The sequence below is a fragment of the Anopheles merus genome, unplaced genomic scaffold, assembly GCF_017562075.2.
Source record: "Anopheles merus strain MAF unplaced genomic scaffold, AmerM5.1 LNR4000011, whole genome shotgun sequence".
NCBI lineage: Eukaryota > Metazoa > Arthropoda > Insecta > Diptera > Culicidae > Anopheles > Anopheles merus.
In genome coordinates, this window is record NW_024427591.1 from 47,161 (window position 1) to 68,200 (window position 21,040).

The window sequence follows — 21,040 nt, forward strand, 5'->3', positions numbered from 1 at the left end:
TAAGACTTTCGGAATGAAGGAAATCGAACACGAAATTTAATATTGATGAGATATACTAAAGCCTGGTTACAATTAATTTATTCAAAGTTTTGCATGCGACTTGCATTTGATGGGAGAGCATTAGACTTTCGCCAACGTAAAACATGCAATACAAAATTTTAAATATAGTCGAACAGCTCCATACATTTTCACGCGATAATTTTTTTTATTTTGTTTTATTCGTTTTTCTTAATTTGACACAAATTAGTTAGGGAAACCAAAAATATTAAAATATTAAAATATTTTATGGATATTTTCGATCGTATTTGAAAGCAAAAACAAATATTTAAAAACCCCTGTTGTTTTAACGAGAATGACGATTCCACACTGTTGCTGTTTACGAGTACACAACGATTATCAAAGTGCTTTTTCATAAGGAATCAGTTATCAATTAATTTGACATGCCATTACTTTTCCATAATGCATTTTTATAATTACTAAATAAATCGCATTCACCTGGCCCGCTGCACTCGATCATTTACTTAAGTTGGCCCTTACCTCAAAAGTTTGCCTACCGCTGGTCTAGAGGACATGTGTAGCCGTGAGGAAACTTGTATGTGTCTCTTTTACCTTGCCCTTGCCTTTAGATCTTGATGAATGATGCATGCATACCTTCCGGGTGCGTTCGTTGTACAGTAGGAGACCGCTAACGGGATGTTTTTTAACTGGAGGGCTTTTTAATTGGAGGTTCGCTAACTGGAGCAAGGTGTTTTAAAATGACAAGGTGAAGTTGTTCAAAGCAAAATGACATGTTTCGACTTGACTTAAATGTTCCGTGGGCTCCGGTATAAAAACCTGGGAGGGCTGGTAAGGGGTGATGAATGCAAAAGCAAAAGCGATAAAAATCAACCTTCTAAATACATATTCCTTAAACTAGAGTGATTATCAGTAAAAAAAACAAAAAACGTCAAAACATGAAACATCCGGAATCTCACGAAGAGAAATTCGCAAATGTGCATTTTTCACACAAATTTAGGGTCTTTTGCCTACGTTTGCTACTAATTTATGCCATCACACGAATTGATATACTTATATCAATTAAAATGAAAAAAAGTATGAGATGTTTATTCGATTTAACGCCAATGAAAAACATCAATCCATATAAACGTTCCTCCAGTTAGCGAATGTTGTTCGTTAACTGTAGCTTGTCTAACTCTCAGTTAGCGGTCACCTACTGTATAAGCCTATCACTCTTACGTTAATGGTGAAGATATAATCGTATGCTATCGGCTCTGCATTCGGGCATGGGCAAGCCCGTGGGCGTCGTGTGGATGCTCGCAAAGCGAGTCCTTGATCATGACCCAAAAGTCCATGGCTGTACCGCAATATTCTGCCTACCTCCCTATTAATTGCCATCAATAGAAAAACGAGATGTTTTACGTACATACTTCTATAAAGTAAGGTAAAATGTTTGGAACTATTTAACACTAAGCATTGTAAATCAGTCGCATATAATTTTCAACTGGAGGTATGCATCATTCCAACTTCTGTATCCCCTGCAGTACTTGGTACAGTCACAGCGCCAGGCAAACATTCTACAACAGTTCCTTTGCTACTTTCTTTTACTAAATAGTAAACTGTTTTTCTAGTATCCGCCATGACTTCCTTCACTAGATTGGCAAAGAACAGCACATGCTTTGGTCGTTCGCTGTACCTTTCGTATTGGTCAAGACTATCTTGTAGTTTCAGTGTCAGATCATAGTTTTTTTGAATTTGCTCTAGTATCTGCTGCTCAGTAGGTGTTGATAAGCTTTGACTGGCAAGCCATTCTTTGATTTTCATCTGAAAATGTTTGATTATTGCAAGTATGTTGGAAAGTGCATTTAACAAACGAATTGAATCTTCTTTGTATTCGCAGTCTTGCATGGAAGCATATCGTAGAACCATGGCATGTAATTCACAGAACACTTTTTCCTCGCGGTTTAATTCGTAATAAAGCTCATCATAGCTGTTGGTTGTTGCAAGAAACGTGTCCCCATAAGTTATAAAAAGATTAAAAATATTAATCACCTGAAAATGTAGTAGTTTAGTAGCATTAAAACATAATTTAGTTTCAGTTTAACATTATTTATGTAGTTATTTTTTACCTGTAATGCTAAATCAAATATGTTACATCTCTTCATGAGGTTTTGTTCGTGATAGATGAGAAATTTTAATAAACTTATTATTGCCGTCCATAAATCCTTCCAGTGATATGCTATTCGTACTCGGCATCGTTTTTGGTAGATAATTACGCGATGTATTATTCCAACGCATAAAAGATAAAGCTCTATAGGAAACTTTTTCAGCAAATGTGAAACGATGAACTCCACTAAAAGATCTGAAAATATAAAAGCATTTTTTTAATTACTTTAAAATAGTTGTTAGAAAATGGCGCTGTAACTAAAATAGAAGACAAAGTAAATTCTTTAGGCTGGCACATAAGGTGTGCCAAAAAATTAGTTCCTTTATATTCTTAGTATCTTCGTTCGTAGGTATTTTTGGCCGCAATTAAACCGTTTCCGCGGTTTTTCTCGCTTTTTATATGCTTGCATACACACAAAACATCAACTCAGCTGACAGTCCAGTCCGTTGGAAATCTTACAACAATTTTCCAACAATAGTACATAGTACGAAGAGGGAGCAATACGTTGCCTAATGAAATGGTACCTGATTCTCTATCTGCCTCTACTTTTGTTGAGATTTGTGAACTCTTCTCTGCTCATTTTTCCCAAATGTTTGAGCCACCGGTTAGTGACCCTAACCTTATCGAGGGTGGGCTAGTCTACACGCCAGAGAACTTAATTAATCTCTCTGATATTTCGGTTAGTTCTGAAACAGTTGTTCAGGTGTTATTTGGGTTGAAACGTTCTTTTACTCCTGGTCCAGATGGCATTCCTGCCTCAGTTTTAATAAACTGTAAGGACGTGCTTGCTCCACACCTTGCTAAAATTTTCAACCTTTCACTTTCTCTCGGGGTCTTTCCTGCTCTTTGGAAATCCTGTTGGCTTTTTCCGGTACACAAAAAGGGATGCCGTAGAATTGTCTCTAATTATCGTGGGATAACCCAAACATGTGCCACAGCCAAAACTTTTGAGCTATGTATCTTTCCAACCATATTGCAAAGTTGTAGTTCAGCTATTAGCCCTAAACAGCATGGGTTTATGCCTGGTAGGTCTACTTCAACTAATCTCATGTCTTTTGTTTCCAATATTTTTAGATCTTTTGAGGCTGGTACCCAACTTGATGCAATATACACTGACTTTCATGCTGCATTTGATAGCTTACCTCACTCTTTATTATTAGCTTAATTATCTAAACTTGGTTTTGGTGATGGCATTATTAGCTGGCTGTCCTCATAATTAAGTAATCGATCTTGCAGGGTTAAAACTGGGTCGTACTTATCTGAGGAGATTTTTTGTACGTCAGGTGTCCCTCAGGGTTGTGTGCTAAGTCCTCTTCTGTTTTCTTTGTTCATCAATGTTTGTAATGTTTTGCCTCCTGATGGTCATCTCCTTTATGCGGGTGATATCAAAATCTTTTTACCTGTGTCTTCTTCTTCTGATTGTTTGAGCATTACCTTAAAGCTTTTGTTCATTGGTGTTCATCCAATTTACTTCGCCTGTGCCTTGAAAAATGTTCTGTTATTTCTTTCTCTCACTCTCTCTTTCTCCTTTTTTTCAACTATACTTTATCTAACTCGTCCCTCTCTCGTGTTATGTCCATCCGTGACCTTGGTATTATACTTGAAAGTCGTCTTAACTTTAAACTGCAGCTTGACGAGGTTCTACTAAAAGCTAATCGAACCCTTGGGTTTATTTTACGTTTTTCCTATATTTTTTGAGATCAAAGCTTCCTAAGAAACCTTTATTGTGCTGTGGTAAGGCCTCTGCTTGAATACGCTAGTATCATCTAGAATCCTCCTACTATTGATGGCTGTTCGAGAATTGAAAGCATTCAGCGCCTCTTTACCAGGATTGCTTTTCGTCGTTTGTTCGGTGCTGCCTCACTACCTCCCTATGAAACGCGATTGCAGTTATTCAATCTTCACCCTTTAAGCTTCCGCCGCCAAGTGTCTCAGGCATGTTTTATTGGTGGCTTATTACTTTCTGATACTGATGCTCCTGATTTACTCTCGTCCATCTCGTTGTATGTTCCCTCTCGTTCCCTTCGTCCTCGTGATCCTCTGTCAATTGAAACACGTCATACTCTTTATACTTTCAATGATCCTATTCTATCCTGTTTCAGATTGTTTAACCACTTTTACCATCTCTTTGATTTCGACTCCTCTCTCAACTCTTCCCGTAACCGTATTTTTTCTTCTAATTCTCTTTAATTATTCTTCTAAGTTTTCATTAAGTTTATGATAGTCTCTACGCTCTACCTATGTTTTTTTCGTTTAACTTTTTTGCTAGGTCAAGACTAGTTTCGTTAGGCTTAGTTTTTCATGAATTATTTTGTTTATTTGTTAGGGTTTATTTAGTTTTAAGTCTGCTTTATTTAGCCTTGATGGCGGATATTGAATTAATAAATGAAATGAAATGAAATAAAATAGTACAAGAATGTTGCACACGCTGAACTGCATTGGACATCCAGGCCCCGTGTTGACCAACGTGACTCCAAAGCATCAGCATATAATCTGATACTGGGGCCCTTTACGATTCTAGTCAGTTTTTTGTATGGAGTTTAACAGTTGAAGGCTGAAATCATGTAAACACTCCATACAAAACCACACAAAAAAACAGCCTACAATTTTAAGTCTAGATTATTCTAGCCTGAAAGCTAGAATTAGATTCGAGTACCTGCTCGAAAAATGACAAAACAAGGTGGTGTTCACATTTATCCCAAGGTGCATTGAAGAGATCTGGTGATGGAATCCAGAATCAAAGTGTATGTAGTCCAGGTAGCATGTTTTTTATAAACAAATTTGAATATCACTTTTGACAGGATGGGTGAAAACTTCTATTCAAAGAAGCTTTCTGGAGGCTTTACGAATACTCAAAAAACTCTTAAAATTTTCATTCAGAAGCAGAAGCGTTTAAAATTTGCCTTATAAATTCATACACCTTGGGATAATCCCACCTGTATATTACACCCACTTAGATAGCTGCTCGAAAACTGCAATACAATGCAAACAGCTGATAGGCTGAAATTTCAGCCTACGAACTTAAAACGGAAAGGGCCCCATTGTTGGAATTTGGTAATGTTTGCATTACATTCATGAAATATATTTTATTTACCGCTATTTTTCGTAATGATCACTCGAAAATTAATCGATACATCATGTATCATGTTGGTATCATTTGACATTCATTTCACCTTTAAGGTGTTCATTTTACAGGTTTTTTGAGAACTGGTATACCATAATGCTCACGAGAAAAATCTAGAGATATGCTACAAAAAAATTCGATGGTTCTGCGTTTTATAGGAAGAAATGGCAAGGCTGCAGTCAAAAAATAACGTTATGTTACAATCAATTGGTAATGGTAATGGTTCGTTTTCGTTGTTTTGGAGGAAAAAAAAAAGGTTAAAATAAAAAAGGTTTGTTGACACTAAATACTGAACTCTATGGGAATGGACTTTTTGTAGCGGTATGAAAGAAATAATTATAATGTCAGATAAGCGTGAACGCTTATCGATTTTTTCGATCAAAAAATGGTGCTGAGGCCATATAACTGCTAAACCTATGAGCGAAAAAAACTGCTTTCCCTCAAACCTGCTTTCATGCGACATCAATGGCGCTATGAAGTTGTCGCGAGTATGAGGCGTCATACGAGCTCGCAGATTTCTCGAATTTGCTTTGCAGAAGGTTTTGAGCGTAAGCAGTTTTTTACCCATAGGTTTGGCAGTTAAATGGATAGCATCGAGCGATGAACATTAAATTTGTTATTTCTGTAAAACGGTGTAAAACGGTGTTTATTAGCAAAGTGGGTATAGGTACTAGGTGGGCTTACAGGTTTCGCGGGAAGGCCATATTGAATGAATGTATGACAGGGGTGGATTCGATTGTGATACGTAGTTTTTCACCCACACTACGACACATCAACCTAAACAGCCATAGGATTTCACACACATACATCTTCTTCTTCTTCTTAATAGAGTTGGTAGGTTGAGGCCTCCTATACGATCCGTTTTTTGAAGGTATAATCAGAGGTTTAACTACCAGTTTTTGGAGGGGAAATCATCCATTCTCCTTTGATGTTTATATTGCTGTTTCTTTGATGTTTATATGTTGTGGTTGAGATCTTTCTGATTGATGCACAGTGTGTTGGTTTTCGTGAAATCACCTATCGTTTTTTTTTCTTTTTGATAGTTTGTGTGTTCTTTTCAGTTTGTATTCAAAAGATAGTGTTGTTCCATTCTTTAAGTTTGCTTGTGGTTTAGTGGGTTTCAATTTTTTTTTTCTTTGTGGTGTTTGTATGTATATGTATTTATATTTTTTTTTTTTTCTTGAGAGAGGATGAGGTTTTTTTTTTTTATTTATTATTATTATTATTATTTTTTTTTTGTACAGGTTCTTGTTCTTGTGTTAGGGTTTTTTTTGAGGTGGCTTGTTTTGTGAAGTTTGAAAAGGGTTTTCTGTGAGTGTGCTGGTTTTGTTACAAGGCCCTTTCAGTTGGTCCTTTTGGCATCTTGTTTCTATCCTCTAGTGATAGAAAAGGATGTCTTTGGATTTCTCGTGTTTGCCAGAACAAACGGAGTACCCAACCTTAGGAGGCCCTGATGCGTGTGAAGTCGGGTTTTTTTTTTTTTTTGTTATTTTTGTGGTGTGATGTTTGAAATTGGAGTGTTCAGTTAGGTGATGTTTTATGTATATATATGTAATACCAGAAACCAATGAATAAATAATTAAATAAATAAATAAATAAATAAATAAATAAGGTACAGATAAATAATTGAATAAATAGTTTTAAATAATTGAATAAATAGGAAAAAAACATGAGATAACGTTTCGTTATACAGACAATGTAATAAATATAATAAATAGAATAGAAAGAATAAATAGAATAAATATAATAAATATAATAAATGCAATAGATGTAATAATTATAATAGATAGATAAATAAATGGTGAGTACTTGTCCTATTGCTATCCTTTTTGCTGAAGTGTTGAGTGCAGTCTCTTTGTTGTGAGTTATATAGGCAAATATATAGGGAATGTGTAAAAAAGTTTTATTTAATTTTATTTTTATTTGAAAATGTGTGTGATGAAGTACTATAACGTAATATTGTTTTCTTTGATGAACTCTAAATTTGTTTTGCAGGTATTTCCACTTGTTTCCATCCATTTTTCGTGTAAAGTGTCTAGAGAGATGTCTTTATGTCTTTTATATTTTTGACACTCAAAAATTTTGTGTCGTCCTGTTTCTGGGACTTGACATTTCTCACAGGTTCCATTTTCGACTATTTTCATTTTATGAAGCCAGTATTCGGAAAGATCATGTCCTGCCAGTATTTTGTTAATTGTTTTTATTTCGTTTCCGTTTAGGTTAACCTGTTTGTGCCATAGTTCAGTTTTGAAAACTTTCTGGAATTGCATAAACTTTTTCCCTTTATCCCTGCCCAGGTCTGTGTACCACTTTTTTTTTTCTTTCCATTTGTTTTTTGAAATATTGGGTAGCGTCTGTGTATCTGATTTTGTTCTTATAGAACCAATTTGTTAGGGTGCCTTTTTTTGCCAGTTCATCTGCTCTATCATTTCCATCAATGCCTACATGCGATGGAATCCATACTATATCTGCTCTGATACTTGTTGCTGTTTTTATAATATTGTAACAAATTTCCTCTATTTTGTTTTCTGTTATTGCTTTTTGTAGAATGTTACATGATGTTAAACTGTCTGTGAAAATTATTGGGTTGTCTATATTATTTTCTTGTGCTAAAAGTAATGCCTTTTCGATTGCTATCAGTTCTGCGGTGGTTATGGAGGTGAAATTTTTTAATCTATAGCTATAGTAGTATTGTTGTGGTTTGTTTTTTATATATATCCCTATGCCTACTCTATTTCCAGCAATGCTTCCATCAGTGTAGATAGTGGGTCTGTTATTATCATAATTGTTCATGTTTTCAATGGTGATTTGTTTCAAAATTTGAGTGTTTGTTTTTGTTTTTGTTTCTATCGTGTCTTTAATTTTTGTATTTATTTTTATGTGTGTGGTTATATCGTTGCTCTTTGCAATGTATAAATGTTTTAGAATTTTATTGTCTTTTTCGTACGTTGTTTCATGTATTGTTTTTTTCTTTTTTTGTATTTTGTTCTTTGGTGTATTTGTAGTTGTTGTCTTATAATTGGTGAGTAGACTAAATCTTTGGCTATTTCCTTACGTACTATAAATCTACTTCTGATGTTGAAAGGTATTTCTGCTGCAATGGCATGCAGAGTATTTATGGGGGTCGTTTTGGTGCAACCTGTAGCTTTCCTTAGTGCCTGGTTGATAGTTGTGTTCATTGTTTTGTATTTGTTTTTGTTGCTATTGAGAGTGCATGAAGCTCCCGTTTCCATAGTGTTTCTAATTGTTGCTCGGTATATTTTTAGGCTGTTTTTGGGGTTTAGGTTATTTTTTTGCGTGCTTATAATTTTCAAGAAATTTAGTCTGTTTGTAGCCTTGTTACGTAGTTGTTCGATGTGTTTGTGGAAATTGAGTTTTGGGTCTATTACTGTTCCTAGATATTTATATGTGTTTGTGTGTTCTATGCTATTATTGTGTATGTTGAGTTGTATAGTGTGATGTGATTTTCCGAAAATCATAAATTTGGTCTTGTTTGAGTTTATGTTAAATTTTAATTGTTCTGTTTCTATGGCAAAAGCATTTAGAGCGTTTTGTAGGTTATTTTGAAGCTCTCTTTCGTTTGCTCCACTGCTGAGAATGACGAAATCGTCCGCGTACTGTATTATAGTGTTTTTGTTATTTGTTTGGTTTATAGCTTTATGTATATCTTTGGTAAATAAATTAAAGAGTGTTGGTGACATAACATCTCCTTGTGGTAGTCCATCTGTTACTAGCATTTTGTGTGTTTTTTTGTTGCTCTCTATTATTAAGGTTCTATTTCTAAGAAAGGAGTAGGTCCATTTTATGATTTGAGGTGGGATATCTGAGTTTATCATTTGTTCTATAAGGATTTTTGTTGAGACATTATTGTATGCTTTTTCCAAGTCTATGAATATTGCTCCACTTATTCTATTTAGTCTTTGGTTATGATTTATTTGGTTGTTGAAATAGTTAATGCATTGGTTTATGGTTCTTTTGTTTCTGAATCCAAAGGATTTTTCTGGGAGTATATTTTTGGTTTCAATATATTTATTTAATTTTAATAATACTGCTGAATTTAGGACTTTGGTAATTGTTGGTATAAGTGCTATAGGTCTGTAGTTGTTGGGATCATTTATATTTTTCTTTGGTTTAGGAATTGCTATTATTCTTATTTGTTTTAATTCTTTGTTTAATTTGCCATTCTCCCACATTTTGTTTCCGTCTGTTATGATTTGTGTTAGTGTTTCGTCGTTTATGTTTCTCAGCATTTGGTATGTAATTTTGTCTAAGCCGGGTGTTGTATTTTTTTTTTTGTTTGAGTATGTTTGCCCATATATCTGAATTTAGAAGTTCTGTATCTATCGGTAGATTTGTGCTGAAAAATGTTCTAAATTTGGATTTTTTATTGTTAGTGAAATTTAAATTCATAAATTCCTTAGCATAGTTCTCTTCATTGTGAATTAGATTTGATTCTTTATTAGTGGTGTTGATGTTGCTAATATTTCCTAATAGATTCCATAGTTCTTTACTGCTTGTATCTTTGTTTATTTTTTCCATGTTCTTCTCAGTTTGTTTTTCTTTTGCTTGTTTTATTTTAAGTTTGAAGATTGCTGCTCTTTTGCGGAATTCTATGGCATGTTCGATAAGTTTTGTACTGTTGAAGGTTTGTCTTGCTATGTTTTTGTCTTGCAGGGCCTTTTTTATTTCGTCATTCCACCATGATTTTAGTGTAAAATTGATTTTTTGTTTACTATTTTGAATGATTTTGTATACTTTCTTTGTGAAATGTTTTATGTTTATTATATCTTTCCCTTTCATATGTTTAATGTTTGTAATTACCTTATTCATGTTTATTATAGTATGTTGTATCGGTTCTGTTGAGTGTTTTTTAATTGTTATTTTTATTATTTTGTGGTTACTTGCCCCTATGTGTTTTTCTAGTATAGTTTTGTTGATTATGTTATAGATTTTTTTGGATATGATTGTTAAATCAATGGATGTCTGTCTCTTGTTGTGATCTGTTGGGACGTGAGTGTAGGTGTTATTTTTGAGGATGATGAGGTTTGAATTGTCTATTTCTTCTATTATTGTGTTTCCTTTCTGATCGATTCTATCATCTCCCCAGTATGTATGATGTGCATTAAAATCGCCAGCTATTATTATGTTTGTGTAAGTTTGTGTGTTATATGTTATTTTTGCTAAAGTGTCTTTTATTGTCTGTTTGGTGGTATTTGGAGCTATATATATTGATATTATAATGAAATTTCCAGAGTGTATCAGTATTGTTGTTATTTGAATTTCATCGCTTTCGTCTATTAATTTAATTGGTTTGTATTTAATTCCTTTTTTAACTAGAATGCAGCTTCCTCCATATCCATCTTCCCTGTCTGTTCTTATTATGTTAAAACCTTTAATTGTTATTTTATTTTCATTTTTCAGCCATGTTTCCTGTAAGCAAGCTATGTGGTATTTTTGTTCATGTAGTATGTGTGTTAGTTCGTCCCTATTTTTCCGAATGCTTTGTATGTTAGTTTGTAGTATATTTAATTGTTCCATGTTTTATTTGTTTATAGGGAAAAGGTTAGGTATTATTAAGACTGTTTGTGTAATTAGCTATAAAAATAGTTTGTAAAAATAGTAAATTTTTTGTAATTTTTACTGTGATGTTTCATTGTAGTCTATTTCGATTGTTCCTTGAATGTCTATTTCATTGAGATACATTTCAGCATCACTTAAATAAGTGATATTGGTGGCATTTTCATTTGTTGCGTTTGGATTCGTTTGAGTTTCTGTGTTTTCGATTTCTGTGTGGTTTTCTGAATCTTTGGTACTTATTGTTAAATTCGTATTATTTTTGGGTTCTGTGTTATTATCTAGGTACTTATTATTTGTTGTTCTGTTATTTTTTGTTAGTGTGTTTTCGATTGATTTAGGCGTGTTTCTATCGTCTTCACTTGTTTCGTCTATTTTTCGTTTTTCGTTCGTTATAGGCGTTTGATTGCCTCTCACTATTGATGAAAAATTTTCTCTTATGTATATTCTAGGAATGGCTGGTACTGTTTCCCTTCGAATTTTTCTTGCTTCTCTTATTGTTATTCTTTTTTCTGTTTGTATTCTTTTTATCTCCACCTCGTCTTTCCATACTGGACAATCTTTGTCTAAAGCTGAGTGGTTTTCACCGCATTGAGTGCATTTTAGGGGGTTTGTGCAATTCTCATGAAAGTTTTCTCCACATTTGGCGCAAATTTTTTCTCTATTGCAATTATTTTTTGTATGCCCAAAAAGCATGCATTTCATGCACCGCATTGGGTTTGGAATAAATAACTCTACTTTTTCGGTGAAGTAACCTATTTCTATATTCCTGGGAAGCACTGTAGATTTGAAAGTTATGATGGCGGTTCTTGTGTTTCTGAGAACCCCATCTTGGCCTTTTCTCTTCATTATGTATACCTCTGATACATTTTGAGGTTGAAGACCTTCTAGAAGCTCTTCTTCACTCAAGAACCTGCACGCATCACTTCTGATTATTCCCTTGCTTTGATTTAAGGTTTTATGTTCGTAAACATCCACTTCGATAGCACAATCACCGTGTTTTAAATTAATTTTTTTTAGTTTTTTGGCTTCGGTTTCATTTTTAACACGCATCAGTATTTTGCCGTCTCTAAGTATGGACGTTTGTAATGGCCTACATCCAATCGCCATTTCAGTTGCCTTTGCGAACAGGAATGGGTTGTAGCATGCCACACTTTTGCCGGGAGTTTTACTCTCCACCACCATAAAAACCTCTTCATTCTTCACTGTTTCACTGAAATTTAAATTGATACGCTCACCTCTTATTTTTCTTCTTTTTTTGGTGTTTTTATTTGATGTTTCCCCCAAGATGCTGAAATAAGACCCGAAAGTCTTATTTCCTCCCGGGTCTATGACCCCCATCTTCCTCTCCCCTCTCTACCACTTTGCTTGATTTTTTTTTCCCCTCAGTATGTATCTGTTTTTTTTTTGTAGGGATACTTTGAAAATAGGAACAACACGACACTTTATTTTTAAACTGTTTTTTTTTTTTTTCGCCACTCCAAAATTGGGTATTTATCGGTTCTGGTTGAAAAAGGATTATTTTTTTTAAACTATTGAAAGGAATGATCTGTTCTGTGCAACGGTTTGTGTAGGAGTGATTAAATTGGACACATACATCAACAAATGATCGAATCCCCTCCTGTCATTTCGTTTTCATTTTTCTACAGCACGGCTGTCAAATTGTTCGGGATAAGCCCACCTGTATAATAAACCCACTTTGTTTTTATTCATCAAACCTTCCAATATATTTATTAAAGGCATACATACTTTTCCAGTAAAATTTATGAAATAATGAACAAATTTCATGCGTTTACCAGCCCGATTCATCATTAAACTATAATTAAAATTTAAATTGAATAAGGCTTTCCGATGTCAAACTGCTGTAACGAACTTTTTGCTACTTGTAAAATCGTTCTACATTACTTGACCTCGTTCGTACACAGTCCTTGACATTACAGGAATAATTCCTGAATTCATATTGTAGCATATCTGCTATACAGAACTTATTATAATACACACTATCAGATATAGACACATTGTAACACACTTCGGAAAGCCAAATCACACCATAGCGATACGTTCATTATAACACATCAGCAAATCAATCCACACCATAGCAACACACCCAGACCACACCGTTCATAGAAAAAATAATTGAAAGACTTTTATCGAAAACAACCGAAACGCGCAACATAAGCAATTCACGCGTTACTGCAGTAAAGTTGACAAACAGAGAACGCATAGCAACTTAACGCTAAAAGCACTGCGTAGGCAAAGATCGACCAACGCACCCGTGCCTTGGCTAGAACAGTTGAAACTTTCGAGAACCTTTGTAAAAACACTAAAAACGCAGCATAGGCACTAATTGACAGACACCTCACTCCAATACAAAGTATGAATTGCACCTCACATCAATAACCTTTAATTAGGACAAAAACACATTCCAAACCCAAAATGTACGAAACCCATTGAGTATAAATAAAACCCATTCCGACCGTAGCAAGTCAGATTCGTTCGGACTGCCAAGATAGGACGTTACGCTTCCCAATACTTCGTCTTCCAACTTATTTCAAGACTTTAGTTATGTCCCCCTACCCAAGGTAAGGCTTCTAAACGCCAACGTTTCCAGTAAGGGAAACCTCCTAAAGGTTTCTATGATCGCCTGGACGATCAAGTGTCCGAAAAGTTTGCTACGAACGAAGTTTTATTCCACCTCGGCTCATGTGAGTAAAAACTGACCTACCGCGATGGTACGCGTTAATCAGTTGTACCGTATGTACACTCATCAGAATACTTGGCCACCGTAGCTATCACCCTAACCCATTACAATTTGTCGTTGATCACATCTGACAGCAAAATCCGCTTCCCTAATGTAATAGCACGCTCGGAATAACGGAATCGATTTATTTTTGTAAAATATCTCTTTTAATGTAAAATTATTATTTAATGCTCAAGGAGTTGTCACTTTAATCACTTTTATTTTTTAAGACAGATCTGCTTTATATGTTTCTCTAAAAAACAAAGTGGGTTTATTATACAGGTGGACTTATTCCGAATAATTTGACAGCCGTGCTATAGAAAATTGAAAACGAAATGACAGGAGAGTATTCGATCATTTGTTGATGTATGAGTGTGAAATCCAATCCATGTTTTAATGTTAAAAAATAACTCAGAAAATTGAAAAAAGAAGAATCGAAGGTGAAAATTGTGTTCTTAAATTGGACAGAATAGTTTACACCATCTGACGTGGGAGCAAGAGAAAGACAGCGGTGTCTAATGAAAACGACTATTGATATATACAAGTGAGCAGTTGTTTATTGGACTGGTGAACCCTGTAAGCACAATACGAAAAGAATTAAGAGAGAAATGTCATTTTCCTTATAAATTTTGTAAGGAATATCCGGGTATAGCCGGGAAAAAATGGTATGAGATTGTGCCTACATAAACCACACCATTAATTTGACAGGTAACATCGGATTCGGCGTCCGACGATATCTATAAAATTTAATTCCATCGTACGACGATCGCACATCTGACGTTATCTGTCAATTACAATATAAATTTTTAACAGGCCCTTCCGATAAAATCGCATCCGATGAAGCACAGACACAGCTCTTAAGCCGGATAAACTGCATCCCAATATAAATATGATATATTATATGTTATGAAGATTACAGGCGGTCCCCGAGATACACGGTTAATGGGGACCGGAAACGGCCGCAACATACCGCGTATCTCGAATTTCCGCGTAAGTCGAATCTCGTGATTTCCAGCCATCACCAAAATATCACTAATTTTCGTGCAATTTTGCAAGTAGGGGGTAGTTTTAGCCACCAAATTAATTATTTGATATGTTTCTACTGATTTGAACAGTTTTAAACCTTTTGAAATGGTATTTCACATTCGATCAATACGGAAATTATTTGGTATTTCACAATGGATCTATCAAATCAGTACAATTTGCTCAAAGAACTGTCAAATTTGGAAAACCGCGTATCTCCGAATCCGCGTATAAGAGGTACCGTGTATCTCGGGGACCGCCTGTAAATTTGAATTCAACTTTACTCACCTAATAATGTGTTTGCCAGCGGTTGGGGTTTAGAAACCTTTTCTGATGTCAATTTCCTATGTCTCATATGAGCTCGATGCAATGAAACTTTGAACGTAAGGTTGGTGTCATGCATCATAGAGTTCGCATATTGATCTTCAGCAATGCATGTCAAAATCAACAAACAAAGTTTCAAATTAATGGAACTTAATTCACTTTTGTGATCCTGCATCACGATTGAGCTATAAAGAAAACTCATTGAAAGATATAAAAAATACTGTTAACAAGGGCGGGAGTTTATGTCATACCAGTATTGAAATAGGGCCACAAACAAATTAGTGGAATAATGTGAGGCATCTAGAATGGCAGCCGCAGATAAGTCAGGCGATCCATCATTTATATTCAACGTATTGCACGGTGAAGGAGGAGTAGAATCTGCTTGTGTATGCGCTAGTGTGGTTATGAAATTTCGGTTTAAATGTATTGCTTCATACAGAGCCAAAAGCAGAGCGTTGTTAGTCCTAAAAAAAGAAATGCGCTTGGATTTAATAACATATTATAAGTATCGCGTAGTAGGGTGGGCCATACGATTCAAGTCACGACCCGACCCGGAGTCGGGTGCGAGCCAGTCGGAATCGATTCCGACCCGTAGGTGCAGAGGGTGCGCTAGGTCGGAGTCAGAATCAAATCCGACCTGCGGGTGCAACGACCCGAACGTTCAGTAGGTGCGAGAAAGCATAAGCGACTCCGACCCGTGGTTTCAGGGAGTTCGGGTTGTCCCGAATGATGAGTACCCAACCCAAATGACATTTGCTCGAAATTGTTTTCCCAAATCTGCTCGATTAGTACTCGATACGCTTTTAATTGTGGATTTGTGTGTGATAAAGTGTTTTGAAAGCGCCAAGATTTGGTGTGTTCGTAAATTAAATTTTCTTCAACCGATGAACGATGCCGTCGAGCTCATTTTTTATTCATAGCTTTGGTTTTTAAGAAAAACGAAAGCAATTTTTTTCTGACATTATTTTATCAAAAATTGGTATCATTTATGTTTAAAATAGCTACATGACTAACTAAACGATAGGAAACATCATTTCCATAAGCAATACTAGAAAAAAACACAACGAAAAAGCTGCATCACAGTTGATTTTAAAGGACTTTTGCACCAGTTTAAGGGAATTTAGAAAAAGTCCTTTAAAATCAACTGTGATGCGGCTTTTTCGTTACTTTCTTCTAGAATCGCTGAAAAATTATGTTTCCGAATGTTATAGTAGGTCATGTACAGTAACGGACAATAAGATAGGACCCTGTTTTTTCATCGCACCGTGCACTTGTTTTACCACGTTACTTGTGTTGTGTGTGTGTGTGTGTGTGTGTGTGTGTGTGTGTGTGTGTGTGTGTGTGTGTGTGTGTGTGTGTGTGTGTGTGTGTGTGTGTGTGTGTGTGTGTGTGTGTGTGTGTGTGTGTGTGCGAGTGCGCGGGTTTGTGTCTGAAAAACGTAGCTTGCTATGATGTCATATTGCGTTGAAAGTATTGATAATGTTTGTTATCATGTGAAACAGCGTGCGTACACACTTGGATAAAAGCTAAAATTTGCATCGACAGCAGCGCTTGTTCCTTGGACGAAAACGCAGGTGTGCTGATTCATGTGCATGCGACATCGATGCGAAATGGACACGCGCACAATAGCAAAGAACTCGGCATTCCCTCACAGGTGTTTCTCCAGTGCAGGCCATTGAAAGGCCTGCGTGCATCTCTGCGTTGAAGCTCGTGTGTGCATAGGAAAATTTGTGCGTGCATTGAGCTGGCGCGCAGTTGTTCTTTTCAATGGGCGTTTTGTTTCATGAGCACGGCAGTATTCTGTTCTCGATTTAAATGGGTAAACGCTCACTCGCTTACTCATAGATAGTTTTTATCCATACACTTTTTTCGCTGCTCTACAACGATGTAATTCATCACGTGTAGAAGCAGAACGCAGGCTGAGCACGGGATCAGCCGTGTCCAACTTTTTAACCAGCGCGTTCTTGACGGTCCAAGCAAGCAATGTTAGTAACAATGGGTCGAGGTAAACATTGTACCGATTATCAGCACCATATGATAAAGCGAATGGCTGCTGCTGGCATTAAGCGCAAAACGATCGAGTTCATAATGGAACGATCGCGCACTTTTGTGGCAGACGCGCTTCGGACAACCGAAACGTGCTTAGACAACCAAAACGAGCTTGGACAACCGAAACGCGCAAGTCAACCGGACGTCCTCAGAAGACCACGGCGAAAGAAGACCGTAAAATTGTTAATATATCGAAAAAACACTGATCGCGAGGGCGGTGGTCCTGCTTATTACATCAAAAACCTAACCCAAAACACAAAAAATACTACTAAAAAATCTATCCGAAACGACATACTTGTGAAACAAACACACACACACACACACACACACACACACACACACACACACACACACACACACACACACACACACACACACACACACACACACACACACACACACACACACACACACACACACACACACACACACCACACACACACACACACACACACACACACACACACACACAAACCACACACACACACACACACAAACCACACATAAACCTGGCCCAACGGGTGCATGCTGCGTTGAAAAAACCAGGGTCCTATCTTTCTGTCCGATACTGTATCATTTTAAAGTGTTCATTGAGATTATTAATTGTGTCTTTTATTTATTATTGTTCGTTTATAAGTGTTTGAAATAAAAGCAGAAGTGTCAAACACAACAGGAAGGTACAAGTAGGCACAACACCTTCGATAGGTGCAAGACAACGCAAACGATTCCGACCAGAACTCGCCGCTCCAACGGATATGAGTTGCTTATAATTTCTTGTACCTAGTGACGCTGGTCTTCTCAATCTCGTTGCATTTACGTGTCGGAACCGATTCTTACATGCCATAAAGCAATAACATATGGTTGGATAAAAGAGAAGGATTAGCAGGAAAGGATTTGTTTATGTTGGTTTCTCATTTCTTAGCTTTAAGTATAATCACTAGAAACCAATTACAAACCTAAATTTATGTGATTTGATTGTTTATAAAAAAAAGGTGAATTTATATTTTGTAAAAAATAATATTTTAGCTAAATCGAGTGATAAAACATCTCAAATAACTCAAACAGCGATAAAAAATCCATTTTTGCGAGCTGTTAAACATGGTTTTTAATATTATTTAGTTTTCCACTGTTATATCAACTGGGGTGGAGCAGTAGATATGGCTATCCGACGGAAATGGTTTTTTTATATGAAGTTTTCAACTGCATATCCCAGTGCTGGACTTTTTAACCACGTTGCTATGGCGGCAAACACCATGCCACTCCACTGCCAAACCGATCGGTTAGCGAAGATTCTGATTGAGAAAACGCAATTGTATAACATTGGAATTTTGCTAACAGATCGGTTAAATTATCCACTCCGTTATCGACTTTCGTTCCCGATCAGGCCCAATGTGTTCGCGATGCCTATGTCCAATAGTTTATACAACAAGGGTTTTAAAACGACTGTTAATTTGTGATGATGTTGAGATGTTGATTTTACAACAAGGGTTTAAAAATGGCTGTTAATTTTTGACAATTTATTTTGGGATGCCGGCTATTACAGTAAGTATTCGCTAGCTGGGAAGTTTTTACTTTTCAGTCAGCGGACCGATATTCGTTAACTGAAATGAAAATATAACCATCAAAGCAATAAAAAAAGAACTATTCCCATGATTTACTTTTTCCAATCGCATCCAAGCGCATTCCAATCGCATCCGTGCGGAGTGGAATTTTGGGGCAAGAGTATCATAGTGGTAAGAGTGCCCACAAGCATTTTTGTCTTTAAATATTGATTGAGTATACACATGGTTTTGTTCTCATTTCTAGGTATACTGTGCCAAATTTTGCATAGATTGATCGAATTTTACAATTGCTTAAAACTGCATAATGTTGAGTATCAAAATTGAACAGAAAATTATAGTTTTTCAACCATACCAAATAAGCTCTCAAACACTTACGAACAATCAACCGAGAACATATTTATACCACCGCAAAGCTGAGAAAATGTGAAATTTTTTTGTGTAATTAGTATAAAAAAACTTTCTTTATGACATTGTAAAAAAAAAACAAAAAAGTTACACCTTTAAGGACAAAAGAGCCACCTCTATTTGGGGCAAGTGTGCATCATATTTGACCTTAGGCACGAGCTGTCAAAAATGTAAAAAATGTTGAAGACCATATTGCGGTAGTTTGTTGTCAAAAAGGGTTCATTGGTGACTCAAGACTTGAAAGAATGCATGCACTAGTGCCATACACGTAAAAATCACCAATTATCTAAGAAATACCTTTATTTTAACCAGGAGGTCGTGTTGCCCCATACGGGTGGCACTCTTGCCCCATAGCCCAAAAAACAACGACTTTTACAACCCTTTTTAAAACGCTTCAAAAAGAGCTTTATTGGCACTTTTATCACGCGAAACTCATTTATAAGTGAGAAAATAGAAGTAAAATGGCTATGAGATTTTAAAACGGCATTTGATGAACAAGTTTTTGTGAGTAATAACATGAAATTCTTAAGATGACTCACTTGCCCCAAATTCCGCTAACCATTTGATGCCGGATGTTTTACATTTGTCATTTCAGTGATTTTCAACTGGGATCCATCCCAGCTAGCGAATATCCAATTAAAAAGCAATTCAGTTAAAACCATCTAGTTAGCTAACACTTACTATAATTGTGTCATTTCCTTACCGAATCTGCTGGCTTCGATAGCATAATTCGTCCGATATAAACATATTTCCAACTATGTTTGACAATGATGAAAACCATGACGAGGACGTAGTTAGCTCTGTAAGACTTAAAAGATGTTGCTTGCAGAACATAGTTAGCACACATGATATAACTTGTCCGTAGCTGTAAAAAATAAATTGAACGGTGAATCTCATAAACTATCACTGAAAAAATGTATTTAGTAACATACCCATTCAGAGCCAACTCATCCGCAAGTAGTGAAAGTTCAACGACATATGGATTACTACCTTCGTGTTTTCTATAATTTACTAAAATTGTGAGCAGCGTTACAACATCGTGTCCATGCAGGTTTCTCAAACTGGAATCGCTTAAGATGTGTTTAAATGCCTCAAATAAATTTTGTCCGATTATGAATTCTATCAGATTGTTTTCATTGACATTATCGATTCCCGTCGCAATTATTAACAAAATCTTCAAACATAGAACTTTGGGGCGATCAGTAAAAATATTGCTTGTTAATATATTGTAAAGCTGTTTCAGCAATTCCCGCATATCATCTTCGATATCGTTTATAGTAAAAAATGAAACTAGTGTGTTATTTAAGGACATAGTAGCGCCATTGTGAAAATCATTCGCATTACCTGCTGTGCCAGTTTGTTTGCGAAATAGAAAATGTATGAACACAGCTATCGTCTGTAACGCATTATGCACACGCTTGGAATTTCCGAATGACAGGGTGTTAATACATTCCGTGAACAAATTTAGTATATTTTGTTTCGCAGAAGAGTATTGCTCAGGGTTCAGTTTAAGCAATTCACATTCCAACATGTCCATGTTTGGCTGCAGTAAGAAAAATTCTTCCCAAAACTGTATGCTTAGCAGTTTTAGATCTTCGCCGCGGCATAATTGTTCGTAAATATGGACCACTTTTTCCTTGGGCCGTTTCGTACCAGATCCAGACCTTTTCCGAGAAGCCATTACAATGTACCGTATAGCAGTACTTCAATTATACCCCTGCTATGTTGATAGGAATTATCCTGCTAATGTGCCTATTTCTTTGTCTTCACCCTCCACTTTATGGTCGTTAGTTTGTTGATTAAGTTTCAGGTCAAGAAATACTGCGTTATGTTAAGACTCAAACTTTGCTTAGAAGACATCCGATTTGCAGAAGGTATTTCGATAAAGCTGCGCTCTGGCACCAATCGAACACGACATCCGACTCGAACAACCCCATATAATGATATGGAGGTGCACTGTCAGACAAAAGCAAACAAACAAGACAACCCGCAATTGATGCAATTGACAGCGATCCCGTCAAACATTGCGAGGGTTGGGAGTGGTATCATCTGCTCGAAATCATAAGGTCATTAAA

At 36.0% G+C, this 21,040-nt stretch overlaps 1 protein-coding gene across 4 annotated transcripts; it reads right to left on the reverse strand.

Moving 5' to 3' along the window:
- Positions 1-473: 473 nt before the first annotated feature.
- On the reverse strand, positions 474-20,913 carry LOC121600907 (armadillo-like helical domain-containing protein 3). Of its 4 annotated transcripts, none has more exons than XM_041929677.1 (7): positions 20,310-20,912; positions 19,898-20,153; positions 19,669-19,830; positions 15,201-15,413; positions 14,914-15,134; positions 2,127-2,359; positions 474-2,049 (listed from the first exon to the last, which is right to left on the reverse strand). In XM_041929677.1, the coding sequence occupies exons 1-7, from the start codon at positions 20,644-20,646 to the stop codon at positions 1,498-1,500; spliced, it is 1,974 nt and encodes a 657-aa protein (XP_041785611.1). In that variant the 5' UTR covers positions 20,647-20,912; the 3' UTR covers positions 474-1,497. The 4 variants fall into 4 exon arrangements, with proteins under 4 accessions (XP_041785611.1, XP_041785612.1, XP_041785610.1 ...); XM_041929678.1 differs by having other exon boundaries at positions 19,898-20,026; positions 20,681-20,911; XM_041929676.1 differs by having other exon boundaries at positions 19,898-20,912.
- Between the last annotated feature and the right edge of the window lie 127 nt (positions 20,914-21,040).